This window comes from Piliocolobus tephrosceles, chromosome 1 (genome assembly GCF_002776525.5).
Source record: "Piliocolobus tephrosceles isolate RC106 chromosome 1, ASM277652v3, whole genome shotgun sequence".
In the NCBI taxonomy this organism is placed as follows: domain Eukaryota; kingdom Metazoa; phylum Chordata; class Mammalia; order Primates; family Cercopithecidae; genus Piliocolobus; species Piliocolobus tephrosceles.
The window spans coordinates 137,955,345-137,970,928 of NC_045434.1; the positions used below are offsets into that span (position 1 = coordinate 137,955,345).

The window sequence follows — 15,584 nt, forward strand, 5'->3', positions numbered from 1 at the left end:
CAAATAAATATAAAATTTATTTTTATAAAACCTCCAACTTTTTCTTTGTTTTGTAGACACATCAGACCACCTAGTCTGTGTATATGCCTCAAACTGCAATTCTTGCTTCCTCAATAAAATGTTGAATTTAGAGATTTGTCTCTACATTTTTGACTTCAACATACTATACTGAATGAAGCTGTATCTGTTTTTTATTTTAGCTTTATTCTATTAGTGATTATTAATGAACAGTAGAAGCTTATAAACTATTACGTACAGGTAAAACTATCAGATTCTACAACCTATTTTAATAACTGTGAGATCTTATTAGTCATAACCTGATGAGGTACAAACTCCTGTTAAATTATCTGTGTATTTTAAAAACTAAACTTCGCAAGAACTTTAAGGAGAATTAAATTTGTGAAAAACAAACTTTTATAATCTTATTACCATAATACCATTATTATTATTTCTCTATATATTTATTTTCCATCTTCATTCTTAAAACAATCCTCTGTCCTGGAGTTGTATTATTAATATTTGTTTAATAAATGTTGATATTTTTAAATTCAATTAATTTTTGCATTTTCTGAAAACTCTTCAAGTAGTGGACCCTCACAATATCTACCAATAGTATAACATTTAAATTGGCTTCGAAGTCCTTTTATTTGAATTTTAAAACTTGTGTATGATGTGGCCTCTTTGTTTCCACCTAATGCTTCATATGGCCAAAATATTAATCAAACAAAATAAGTATTTGATATTGGCATCAACTTAAAAATCTGGTTAAACAACACAAGCCTATAAAGAATTGAAGAAGACAAAAGGATTGTTACCTGAACCTTCCAATTCTTCTTAGATGTGAAAACATTTCACCCCCAGGGACATATTCCATAACCATGTATAAATTAGAATTATCCTATGAACAAATAAAAAGGAAATACAATTATTCAACTTAGGTCAAAATTATTTCAATATTATACCATGTTGAATTAGAAAAATTTAAAATCTGACAGATTAATAACTTTGAGAAATAAAGAATAAATGGAACATGCTCTAGTTTTTCTATACAGAGACACTCATATTTTTCCCCTCCTAGTTATTTTTGCCACAAATTAGTCTGGGATTTTTGCTCTTCCTTTTCTTGCAGAGAACATCTAGTTCTTGAACAATTAAACATTCAGGCAAAGAAATAATGCTATAATATATGCAAAGGAATAACAAAGTTAAAAAACAATTTGAAAAAGTTAATAAGAATATTTACACTTTATGTATAAAAGATTAATGGTTTTAATATTTTAAATACATAGGTCTTCATTTAATTTAAAGAATAAAGGAGAAAAAAGATTAAAATGTTTCATATGATTAAATATTGCAGAAAGATGCCAGTATCATTCCGAAGAGTTGAAAAGTGGCCAATTTAAATAATAACTCTTATACAATTTTTCAGACACTTAAATAATGGAACAAAAATTATTCAGCTTTGTATAAGTGAAAAGACTAGAACTCAAATTACTAAGTAAAAGAAGATGAGATAGTGGCAAAAAGGGCTTAATAAAAGTAGAAAATGTGTTGGGTATATGAATTTGCATAAGAATTGTTTAATAAGATATCCCTATGGTTTTTGATAAATTGGAGTAATTCTTTTTGTAATACCATCTCATGAAGAATTGCATGTATCACCTTTGAACAATTTCTCCAGGGAGAATCAAAACCTTTTCAAATGTTAAGTTATAAGCACAATAGGATTTAATTACACAAACTCGAGAGGTATTTGTTTTGTTTATTTATATTCTTTAGGCTTATCATCTGGTTTAGAATCCTATTTATAGTTTCATCTTTAAAAAAGCATATTAGGTTGAAAGCATCTTATTTAGATATTACTAAAATTTACCTTAAAAGCATACTCCAGTCGAACAAGGAAAGGAAAATTCACTGCCTGTAATATTCTTTTCTCATTCAAAGTATGCTCTATTTGCTTCAGTTTAACAACCTGCAATTGAGAGATAAATATTTCTTAATGTATTTAAGTAAAATTAAAAAGTTATCATTTAAAAAATGTAATAAACTTGGATAAGCAAAATTGTTAGAATTGGATACGGAAGAGAGTAACAATTACCAACTATTAGGTTGGTGCTTAAGTAATTGTGGTTTTTGCCATTACTTTTAATAACAGGATTCAAATAAAAACCTAATAGAGGATTTAAAACTTGGTCTTAGGAAGATCAACTACAGTTTCAATTAAGAAGTGAGAGCTAAGTAGGAATAAGAAACAAACCCATAAGAAATTACTTTACAAATTAGTTATGTCAATTATACTTAAATAAACATATATATGATTACTTAAAGTAATTTAAAAATTAATGTGAAAATACTAATGTCCTAATCACTCAAAGTCCTCTGTAAAAGCTGCCTCAAGTCTCTGCAATAACTAGATACTGACTTTAAATACTTCAGAAGATGAATAAGAAAATTAAGAATGAAGAGAAAGCCCGTAATTGAAAAATAGTGAGTAAAAATGAACAATTTTCATTTTATAATATCTAAATAAATATAGGTATAAATTCTAAAAATTTATTTTATAACGCTATAGAAGAGGATGCACAAAATATTGGGAAAAAAATACTTTTTTTAACAAAAACTATCTTCATATCCTAGGTCATTCAGACTTAGGCTTCCTCTAGATTTTTTATTCAATAGAAGGGGAAAGTAATTTATCTTGACTTCACGAAGACTGTAATTCTATTCCATATGTGATTCTATTTTGAATTTTAAAAGTGGTGACCTTAGCAAGACATATAAATAATTTTCTTGTATACGTGTAAATCATTAGAAGGTGGCATACTTTCTTGCTAGAGTCTAATGGTCAATGTGAGGACAGTCACAGAAGTCAAGAAGTTAAACATAAATAAGAAAAGTAATTAAAGATAGCAGCCAGGTATTAATATATAAAATTAGGAGTATACTGATAATATTGAGCAAAAAAATTGAGTAGGAGTTAATCTGTGTTTTAATCTAGGCCTTCTATTTAACTAACTTTCTGACTCTTTCAAATCTTTGGGCCTCAGGTTTTCAAAATCTGTAACATGAAGTGGTTGGGTCACTACTGTACACATTTCAACTTCTGTAATAGTTAGAAAACAAATTAGTCCGTAATTGTCACAATAAATTACAGTTGTCCATTAGTATCCCTGGGGGTTGGTTCCAGAACCTACAGCAGAAACCAAAATGCCCAGGTGCTCAAGTCCCCTATATAAAATGACAGAGGCTTTGCATAAAACCTATACACACTCTCCAGATACTTTAAATCATCTCTAGATTACTTATAATACCTGATATATTTTAAATTCTATGTAAAGGGTTGTTACACTGTATTGTTTAGCGAATAATAGTAAGAAACAAAAGTCTGTACATGTTAGGTATAGATGTAATTTTTTCCCCAAATATCTTCAATCTGTGATTGGTTAAATCCATGGATGTGGAACCCATGGATATGGAAAGGCTGAATGTATATTAACTATGCATCATAGTTATAAAAAATAAGAATAAAAATTAAATTTAATAATACAATTATTTGAAGGTGTCAATGGTAAGTCATTATACTGAATCGGTTTAATAGTCTGGCTGATAAAACTAAAGTTTACCCTGAAAGTAAATAACAACAAATACACTCACCTTCTGCTTATCTAAGATCTTCATGGCATAATACTGTTCGGTGGCTTTGTGTTTTACCAACATGACTCTTCCAAATGAACCTGTTCCAAGGGTTTTTTTCCTTTCAAAATCTTCAAGTCCGGCATTATTCTATATGTAAATACATAAATAAAACTTAAAATTCTCATAAAAACACTATGGGAATTATAAATGCTTTAATAATACATAATCATAATAGATAATCCCATTTATAACTATCCATTTAAAAGCAATACAAAAAGGCTATTGAGATTCCAGTTTATCGATTCTATTTTTCCCCTTTGAATAAGAAGGGATTTAATATCTGAGGACAGAATGTATTGGAAAACAGAGCATAATAGTAATAGGAGGAAATAAGAGCCTCAGCTGAAATATTAAAGATTATATTCTAATATGCATTCCTAGTATTGGACTTTAATCTTAGTACTGAACTTCCAATAAATGAGTTTCATATTTTAATAATTACAAACTGACCAGAGGCATACTGACAAAGAGTCATAGAAGCCATACAGACTTAATGCACTTGCAAGTAACTGTAATGAATAGATAAACTGAGGGATCAGAGCTCTTTCACTAAAGTTACCTGTGAAGAAATCAGTCTTGCTTCATTTCTGTCTTTATATAAGCTTATAGAACAAGATAATAGCAGCATGAGAGAGCCTAGTGGCTTTCTCTCTTTATGTTATAAAACCACAGTATTATCTAAAACAAAAACAATAAGGAAAGAAGAATTCCTCATTCTACGAAGAACCAAAAGCCAGCATCCCAGAACAATAATCAGACTCTTTTTTTCTTGAATAGATGTTTTGTTATAAGGAAACATCTTTGTTTGGCTTTGACTACAGCACAGAAGCAAATAATTGGAGGCATCAATCTATTAAATTTGTTCCTGCCACAACAAAATGAAAATTATTAGGAACAAATTATGTGTTAAACAGCAACAAGTAGTAATTGCTGACCCATTTGTTTAATAGGTTTCATTGCAAAGAACTCCATGAAAATATCAGAAAAATATTCTGAAGGCCCAGTATATAGTGTTTAGCTTGAGAAAAATGTGATGCAATATTATTCTTTATCCAGTGAGGAATCTGCATAGGTATTACAGTTCACTGTAGTTGGATTTTATCTGTATTTCAAATCAAACCTTGCCTTTTGAGACCCATTTTAGCTTCCTGTTGGATCATTACAGAGAGCAGGCAATTCTGTTTTACTTATAACTTGTTTTCATCATATTTTGATTTCGCAGCTTAAAATTTAAAATAATTTAAAGTAGTTGTAAGATTTTTTATCAACACAAAAAGCCCTTATAATTCTGACTGAATTAATATTTAAGTTTAGGTTTTATCAACATAGGTGGATTAAAATGTTCACCATAGTCCCAACCAAATAATGAAAACAAATTTTATTAACAGACAGCAGAATATGTGTTTCTGCTCTTTATGCTTTTTTCATTGCTTCTCTTTGTATTATAAAAATATGTTATCTTCCTTACCTTTCTTATTGTTTCATGTTACACAATGTCTAATATTTTGTAATCACAATGTTTAATCTTTGTGGCTATGTTTTAACTTATAGGTCATACTCTAAATCTTGGTAGTAATGGCATCTTTAAGAAACATTTACTTAGAATTCTTCAGTGAGAAAATACTTGAAATAAAAACTTTTGAGCTAGGAAGAAAAGACTTTCAAAATTTAATTTTTTTGGTTATAATATTTTTTGTTTTTCTATAAGTTATTGGGGTACAGGTGGTATTTGGTTACATGAGTAAGTTATTTAATGATGATTTGTGAAATTTTGGTGCATCCATCACTTAAGCATTATACATTGCACCATATTTGTAGTCTTTTATCCCTTACCTCCCTCCCATTCTCCCCGAACTAAGTGCCAAAAGTCCATTATATCATTCTTATGCCTTTGTGTCCTCATGGCTTAGCTCCCACATAACAGTGAGAACATATGATGTTTGGTTTTCCATTCCTGAGTTACTTCACTTAGAATAATAGTCTCCAATCTCATCTAGGTCACTGCAAATGTGTTAATTCATTCTTTTTTATGGCTGCATAGTATTCCATCATAGTGTCTTTATCCATTCGTTGATTGATGGGCATTTGGGTTGGTTCCACAATTTTGCAATTGTGAATTGTGCTACTATAAGTATGTGTGTGCAAATATCTATTTCAAATAATGACTTCTTTTTTTTTTTTTTTGGTCTTTATGTTCTCACTCATAAGTGGGAGTTGAACAATGAGAACACATGGACATGGAGGGGAACATCACACACTGGGGCCTGTTGCGGGGTAGGGGGTTAGGGGAGGGATAACATTAGGAGAAATACCTAATGTAGATGATGGGTTGAAGGATGCAGCAACCACCATGGCACGTTTATACCTATGTAACAAACCTGCATGTTCTGCACATCCATCCCAGAACTTGAAGTATAACAAAATTTAATTAACTATTAAAATTCATTCATTGCTTGTAACTCCAAAAATATTATTTTTATAAAGTATAGATGGCTTTTTATATACAGTTTTTAGATCCTAGTTAAGATCTAAAATGCTTAAATAATATAGAACATACCCTATCAAAATCATGATAAAAAAGATGCAGGGATGTTGTTGATAGCCAAACTCTATGACTGAGAATTTTAAACTGTACATAAGGACTCTTTTTTTTAATTAATAAAAATTGTAAGTATGCTATCAAAGGCACAATTCAAAATTAATATATTTAAAAATATTAAGATTTTATAGCAACTTGGAATCAGTATCAAATTTATAATTAGGTATTATACTGGAAATTAGTTCCTTCTGTAATTTAGGTATACATTAAGATATTAATTAATACATTAAAGTATAACTATGGCAAAATTCCCATTTTAAGCTTCTGTTTACTAACACCACATGAAAATTAAAATTTCTGAAGTAATACATTTCTTAGGCAAGAATCATGATTTTATTAACACAAGGTTTTTAATTGTAGAAAAATCTAAATATTCCTTACCTGAGTTGGATTCTCCCATTTTTTCAAAAAGTCTTCTTTGGCTTTGGCTAGAAACTCTTTCACTGAAAATATACATATAAAAACAAATTTATCTTGTAAGAATATTTACATTATGTATAAGAATATTTATATTGCATACATTTTCTTGCTTAAAAAAGACATGTCATCTATTGTGATAAAATGTATATCTATCACCATGATACATTAAAGAGCTATTTAGTATCTCTAAGAACCTTCTCAAATCTCTAAGATTCTCTAATATTGTTCTATAAGGAAACCACTTTGATAATTTAAAATGTCATAACAAAAATTCTGTTCCTGAGAACATAGCAGAAAGTAATGTAACAATGTCAGAAATTAATTTACGACAAAATAGTGACTGTAAAAAGGCCATCAGTGATATTAACAGAGCCTTTAGATACAAGAATTGAAAATATCTGGAGAACATTAATCTACTGATTTGTGGAATTTCAAAAATAGTTGATTTTGATAAAGAGTTGTTTTCAGGTGTAAGGATTTATGTTATGTATTAGATTTGTATTCTCTTTACTAATGGCAAAGGGAAAAAATAAAAGCACAGACTAGCACATAAAGGACACCAACAAAGACTTAAAAACAGAACAAAACATCAACAACAAAAATCCAGTTACCAATCTTATTCTAAATTTGCAGCATAAACTAAATGTCTGAATACTCAATTTAAAATGTAAACTAAAGTAAAGCAATTCAAAACCAAATGTTTATATATTGATTAATAATGTACGTATAAAACAGCCACATTATTTTATAGAGCTATGGTTTGAAGTTTTAAATTTGTAAATTAAAGGATGAACCAGTTAAAAGTTTCCCCATTTTCAAAAGCTATCTTAGAAAACAACTTCAGGTGTTTAAAAACAAATAGGAAAAATGTTCCAAAGAGATAAAATAGCATTAACAAAATGTATTGTTGTTCATATCTTTAGGTATAAGAATAAAACCTGACTATACTAGTGAAGGGCTCACAGATTCTTTAAGATTCCCAGTGATACAGTAGTATTGAAGTGAGATAGGTACCTATTTTAAAACATACTTTATTTTTCCTCCTTTATAAATGTCATACCAATGTCATACCTTTGGGAAAACACCGTTACTAACCAAAAAGGCTTTTGGCATTTTAAATGTTTTGAGATTTAAAAATGATGATGACAGGCACCAAGAGCAGACATTAGTTTTTAAGTAACATTAGAGTATGAATCTCTGAAGACATTATTTTAGTACTTTCTATAAACTATCCTTTGTATTTTACTGTAAAATACTCTCAGAATGCCTATTTTAGAAAAAACTGAGAAAAATAATTTTTAAACTTAGAACTTTCCCATTGTAGGAAAATCTCATGCACTTAAACAATGAATCAAATAATTTCACCTAATCATCCAAATATAATGTAATTCTTCCTCAGGGGTGGATTAAGGGTGGCAAATTTTTCTCTTTTCTTTTTATTACTTAAGACTGGATCTTGCTCTATCACTCAGGCTGGAGTACAGTGGCATGATCACAGTCCACTAGAGCCTAAGGCTCAAGCAATCCTTCTGCCTCAGCCTCCTGAGAAGCTGGGACTACAGATGTGCATCACCATGCCTGGCTAATTTTCTTATTTTTTGCAGAGACGAGGGTCTCACTGTGCTGCTCAGGCTTGTACTGAACTTTTGAGCTCAAGTGAACTTTCTGGCTCAGCCTCCCAAAGTGCTAGGATTACAGGTGTGAGTCACTGTGCCCGGCCAAATTGTTATTTTTTCTTGGAATTTAGGATGGTTCAAGTCATCCTTGCTTCTAAAAATTAAAGTGCTAGTTACAAAAGAAAAAGAGTAGTTTTACAGGTAAGATTTTCTTTTTTTCACATGGAGCAGACATATCTGCACATGGCATTCACTTGGACATGATGGCTATAAATTAAATTAAAAACAATTTATTGCAACATGCACTGTGGCATTTAAGAAAAAACAACTTGTGATTCCCAAAATATACCTCTTGTTTCTTCTGAAAAATATTTTTAGTTATCTTTTATTTATAGAACTTGCACATCAAGTTGCAATATAAATTCTCCAGATGCCTACATGAGTATAAATAATTTAGAGACAAAGAAAAGAGTCAGGGAAGGTAAAACAAAAAACAACCTTAACATCTTGTTTCAGCTTCTCCTGTCACTTTATGTTAAGTGGATCTGGAGTTAAGGAAAAAGTAACTGATCAAAGGAAGGACTGACAGTATTTGTCAAAGATGGTAAGTTGAAAAAAATTTCTTTTCCCTGCCTGGTGATAAGCTAAAAGAAAAATTTCAGGTATTATTTAATTTTATTCACTAATAGAATATGCAAGAAATTCTTTAAAATATTCTCTGTACTCATCAATGTTCCTGAGTTTACTGTCAAATAATACTGTAGAGAGTAAGTAAACGTTTTTATAAAGGTCTTATGTGAAAATTATCAGAAATGAGTATTAATCAAATATATTACATTTTGTGAATTACTTCAACATATAAAGGGATTGTCTTTTTGAGTACATTAAAGGATGGGCACTAAGTATGATGTTATTAAATAGTTCCATGAGGAAAACCTGTTCCTGAAACATTTTTTCTCATATAACAGTATCTACACATACGAAATCTCTAGTTTTTATGTGTACTATGTAGGTGCAGAGATGAACACAGTTAATCTTTGTAAAAATATAAGTTAATCAAAATACATATCTTTTAATAACAAATCTACCAAAAATAAAATATTTCACAATATATTGGATTATGTGTAACCCTAAAACAATAAGCAATCTAAAATCACATGTATTTGCTTTGAAATTTATTACGTTTAGATATTGGTGGATGTAGCTTCTAAATGCTTTTCTCTTCTCTGGTAATTTAAATAATTTCTATCCACTGAAATAAAGGGTTGGCAGCTAATTAATAAAATAAGATGTGAGAGAGAGAGCCAGATTCAAATACTGCTCTACATTCAACTCAGAATTCCCTATCAAGCATATAGTTTCAAGTTCTCAATTTTTTAGTTTACTTATTGTGTTCTAATATATAAGCCATATCTACATTTAACCATTTAAACTATTATGATGGTTTTGGAGCTTGGCACATATGAGTTAGAATATTCGCTCTAATACTTCCTAACTGTGTGATCATAGGTACCTATCTCCAAAGCATCTAACAGTGATTAGTAACTCTTCTTAAGAAAAAAATACTTTGAAGAATGATTTTTCTGAAATACATTTTATTCTCTATTGGTAAATAATTGAACAAACTAGATGTTACAAAAAAGAGGACACACAAAAAATTTATTCCCAAAAGTACACATTTTCAATTATATATCTTTTCTGTTTGTATGATTTAAAGAGTCTATCACATTGCATTCTAAAGGAAATGAGCATACCAAAGGAATCTATATGTTCACCCAAGATTTGTTTGCAGGAACATTCACCCACATTCAAGAGATGAAAAAAAAAGAGAGACAATTTTTATGCATTTTCACAAGTTCATAAAAACACAACTTAGTTCTTATCCCCCCTCAAATTTTTGAATGTATTTAGACATAGAATACAGTTTAAAAATTAGATTTTAAAGTTTATTTTAAACATTAGGAAAACTGACTGAAAATTCACGCACAGCATAACTTCATCCCATATAATTCAGATAATTCTACTATAAGAATGTTTCACTATTAACATTTAACAAATGTATTTATTAGTTTTTTTGGCTGCTGTGTAAGATAAACTAGGTTACTGCATATGATAAAAAGAGTATGTTATTAGTCATAGTATACCATTATCCAATTCTTGAGTATCATTCATATTTTGTATTAAGAGTTTATAAATCTTTCTTCTACTATTTATCTTTCTTTTACTTTATTACTCTTTATTAATCTTTCTTCTACTACCTTGTACATCTTTTACTGTTTCATGGTGCTATAATTATTCTTTCTAAAATAATCACACAAGAAATTGCAATATAAATCATTTATATAGATAAAACCCAACAAAACTAAACAAACTATTTCCTTCATCAATGAAAATATTTTATTAACTTGATATACTTAAAATGTATAACTTTATAAGGAAAATAAAAACTTGCAGACAATAAATAAAAAATTTTAAAGGTAATATTTGTTTTATTAAAAAGTAATTGCCTACCAGATATTTCTGAAGAGGAGCAAGCTTGTGTCCAAAAAATAAATTAGACAATGATTAAATTATATGAATAACATATTAGCATGAAGTCACCAATACGCTTTTTTTCAGAATATCATATACAGAAATAAAATGTTAATACAGAAATACAATTATTTGATTATCTGTATTCAAATAAGTTATCTTAAAATTAAAGAGTAAAGAAATAAAAATAAGTAACTACTGTTATAGTGCCAAAATCAATAATCTTATTTTCCTTAAAACAACTAACAAAAACTTTAAGTTCTCACAACAATAGTCCTCATAACAACAATATTAAAAAGCAAGTATTGACATACATATCCTGTAACTATTGCAATACCATCTCTGGAGTTCTGTTATTCAGTCAAAATATACTGTAGGAAAGACATTATGCATTATAACACCTGGTTTCTTCCTTTTGAAAGACTTTAGTATTTTTCAGTCATTCCACTTCCTCAGTGCTGGTTTAACAATCCTTTCAACAATATTTATTGAGCACCATTTAGTGGTGTCAGATTCTGAGCTAGACTCTGAATACTACAAAGAATAAACATATTTCCACTGTTAAGGAAATGAGAAGCTTACATGAATCATCATAATGGAATGTGACAAAGACTACAACAAAGGCAATTATAAGGTGCTGTGAGAGCTGGGAGGGGGAAATTCTTGGACAGTAAGGTAAGGCATAATAGATGACACAGCATTTGTGCTGAATCTTGAAAGATAAAGAACTCCTCTGGCAGATAAAGTTGGGGAAAAAGATCTCCTAGGCTGAGGTGATCTTATATAAATGGCATGGAAGAAGAGCATGGTTTATCCAGGAAACAGCAACTGACTTGTAATAACTGTAGCATTGGGTACATGTAAAACATCAGTGGGAGATGAAGTGCACAGGCAAGCAGGTGCCGAATCAGGGAGATATTTTTTGGCATAGTGATGTGCTTTTCAATGCATGGGTAAAAACAGGAGTAAACTGAGTTAGTTCACAGTTGCTAGATTCTATTTCTCCCTAGAAATAGAAGGCAAGGTATTTTGCTAAGGAAGAGGGGAATCAGATAAAATAATGAGGGATGATGAGAATTAGAGGTCTCAATATGTTAGACCTTGATGGCTATTTTTGTAGGGAATAAGGAACAGGGCTATTAAAAATTTTCTATTAGAGAATGATAAAATATTAGGAACCACAAACAATAATGTGTTTTTAATAGTGTCATTTTTGTAATAACAGTTTAAAAATTTGTTACTGAGAAGGTAATAATTCATGTTCCTTCTACTGTCTTTGTCATTATTTTCATCTCTCTCCTTTACCGTAATAAAAGTATTATTCTATTTAATAATTATTTAGTGTATGCCAGAAAGAACAAAACAGGATGGAAACTAAGGTAGGTTACCTATGCAAATACCAAGTTCTATCATTAAATAACAGAAGAGAACAATTTCTTCCAAAATCTTGCCAAAATATCTGGAAAGTGTAAATCTAGGGGAATGCATTAGTCTGTCTTCTTCCACCCCTATTCAAACATCTACCTCTTTAGAGCTCTATTTGGTATTTCTAAAAATACTCTCCCCCTCCCCACATACGTACACACTAAAAATATTTTCAGTAAATGGAACTATAAAAACTCATACAAAATATTCTAATTGCCACAAAATATCTCATAAAAATTTAGCTTATGATAATAATCAAAGTAACAGAATTATTCTGTAAAAAAAGGTTTTCCTACCAGATGCATCTGATGATTTGCGTGCTTGATCAAAAAGAATAAACAGAGATTAAATAACATATAAAATAACATACCTACAAGAAATTACCCATCTATACATGTTCGCTACTGTACTGCACATAGAAATAGAATGATATAACAATTGAATATACATACCAAAAATGTTTTATATAAGGATTACAAGAAATTCTTTGGATATCCTTTTTTTAAAACCAACCAAAACTTTTCTCTGGAAATGTGTTAATACATTATCATCTTCTATCCTTTGCAACTGACGAATAATTGTGTTCACTTTGCTGAAGGGGCACTTGCCTCATCATATTAAACATACTGATTCAAACTAAATTCACTATAACCTTAAAAATGATAGTGGGTATAAAAAACAACTTTAATACTTCAGTTGTAATTGTACAGTTTATTGGATTGTACTATGCCTACTTTTGATTTCTAAGATGATTTATTAGTCTTTCTATAAAGACTAAAGTCACATATATATGATTATTTGCAAGTTTAATAGGCAATGAAAGTTACACTTCCTATTACAATATTTATTTTACTCTTCTTTCCTCTCTGTGTTTTATTACTTGTTAATTTTTCATCAAGTCTTAGTACAAGGGAACAGCATAATTGACTGACTCACTAAACTGTGAAAAATAAAAATTTTTATTATAGTTTTAGATGGAAAAATATTAACTTTTAATGAGATATATATTTAAATAATCATTCTAATAGAAATACATTAACTTATTTGACTCGCATCTACATGGATAGATGGATACACTATGAATTCACACAGTGTATTCATTCACAACTAATCATATGTACATGCTTTCTCTCCCAACAGCTCTCCATCTGGGGATGTTGTGGATTTTGTAGGCCATCCATGCCATGTTTGACAAGTGATGTTTCCTATATAATTCTGTAATGAAAACTCAAAGTAAATTTATAGTCATAAAACTAATGACCCAGGCAACCTCTGAAATGCTCCTTGAAGTATATTTTACTTCCTTAATTGTTCAATAAAGCTGTTTCCTGTAGGAGTATTATATCTACTACAATCATATGTCAAGGATTTTCCAGAAAGGCCTGAATTCAAATATTTTGTCTTGTTGCCCGACAATATAGAGTTAAGAATGGATTCCTAGATGATAGGGAATGCACAGTGTCAACTTTGGCAGTAACAAATGGCTCAATAAATAGTAGCATCAATTTATTGTTCCACCATATCCTTGATGCCCTATATCCACAACAAAATTTGTTAATGTTGGACTTTCCATTTTTTGCTAATCTAACGAGTATAAAAAATAATATCTTATCGTTAAAGATTAGGTAAATATCCCTTGGTAGAATTCTATACTTTTTCCCTTAAAGGTCTCATTACACTTTTATTAGATTTATACCTAGGTTATTTAGCACTTTGGTTGCTATTGTAAAAGGGAGATTTTAAAAAATTACCTTTTTTGTTTGTTGCTGATGTATAGAACATAGTTGATGTTTATATATTGATTTTCTTTTTTATGTCTGGCAATCTTGCCAGACTCTTACCAATTCTGAAATCACATTGGTAGATTCACTGGGGTCTTTTTTGTAACCAATCACAAATCATTTGTGAATAATGACAATTTGGCTCTGTCCATGTTTTTCTTGTTTTACTGCTCGGGTTATGACTAACAGTGCAATGATGTACAGAAACAATGGCAGTGGGCATCCTTTTCCTATTCCCAACTTCAGAGAAAATGTATCTAACTAATTTTCTTTTCCTATACTTGACTTGTAAAACTATCCTAGAATCAATAAACGAATTTAAGAGTGTTTTCTCTTTTTCAATGCACTGGAAAATTTCATACAAGATTGAAATTCTTGTTCTTTGAATGTTTCCTAAAAGTTGTATGTAAAACTCTCCAGTCCTAATTTTGTTAAGTTCTGAATAAAGTTTCTGTGATTCAATTTTTAAAATAGATATAGTTCTAATTAGTCCTTTAAAATATTTTTCCATAAACTAATCTTTGATTCTCATGTATATTTATTTTCTATTCTACCCACTGATCTTTGCTCATGTCTTTATTAGTTTCTTTCTTCTTTTGATTAACCATGTGGCTTTTTAAACTTGTTTTCTTATATCATGAATATCTTTCTTTTTCCTAATTTAAGCACTTAAAATTTAACTCTATATCCACTTTGGCTGCACCTCACAAGTTCTGATACATAGTTATACCTTAAATTTACCAGTTAATTCTTTGTAAGTTATTTAAAATTTTTAAATCTCCAAATGTATATATTTGTGTGATTTTTTAAAGCTTTTTATTACTGATTGAACTTAATTACCTTGTGGTAATTAAGTAATTAAGAATTGATACACTGTAGCCTGTATATCAATTATTTGAAACTTGTTGAATACGTTTAGTCATATGATTAATTTTGTAAGTATTCTACATATTCCTGTGTATTCTTTAATTACTGGGTAAGAATTCTCTATCTATATCTATAAAATTTCTCCTACATAGGTCAATTTTGTTTTGTATATTTTAAGGCTCTGTTAGAATTATATACATTTTTCCCTCTTATATTTATTTTTATGTCACTAATTTAATATAGTAGAGATATGTGATAATTTTACTATGTCTACTGACATTATTAGCAGGTTCTAATCCTGTTGTATCTAAATATCATTTGCAGTATGTGTGTAAGTGTGTGTGTGTGTGTGTGTGTGTCTATTTTTGTTTCTGAATTGTGAACACAAAGTTCAGTGGGGCTTTATCTGCGAGAAACCTGCAGGTCTTGGTCTGAGGATGTGTCCCAGTACAGGGTTTTGTATTAGCTTCTGCCTGGTACAGAGTATATGTTACAAGCCTGCAACTGTTCTGGTAATGTATTTTATTGGTGGTTCCTAGACCACACAATTAATACAGATTAAAAACTGAAACGTGCTTGAGATGAGGCAGTTGATTAAAAATTCTCAGAAGAGGCATCCTACACATGCACACACATCCCTCCCCTGCT

General features: G+C 29.8%; 1 protein-coding gene across 19 annotated transcripts in view; it reads right to left on the reverse strand.

Moving 5' to 3' along the window:
• The window catches only part of PRKACB (protein kinase cAMP-activated catalytic subunit beta), a 172,457-nt gene that overhangs the window by 48,098 nt on the left and 108,775 nt on the right, over positions 1–15,584 (reverse strand). For 9 of the 19 annotated variants that reach the window (XM_023208698.2, XM_023208685.2, XM_023208710.1 and 6 more), the window contains exons 2-5: positions 6,677–6,738; positions 3,655–3,783; positions 1,874–1,972; positions 816–898 (exon numbers count right to left, since the gene is read on the reverse strand). In XM_023208698.2, the coding sequence (XP_023064466.1) occupies positions 816–898; positions 1,874–1,972; positions 3,655–3,783; positions 6,677–6,738 (373 nt within the window). Of the gene's footprint in view, positions 1–815; positions 899–1,873; positions 1,973–3,654; positions 3,784–6,676; positions 6,739–10,085; positions 10,095–10,842; positions 10,867–12,584; positions 12,609–15,584 lie in introns of all 19 variants that reach the window. The other 10 variants (XM_023208692.2, XM_031936717.1, XM_031936716.1 and 7 more) reach the window with 3 other exon arrangements.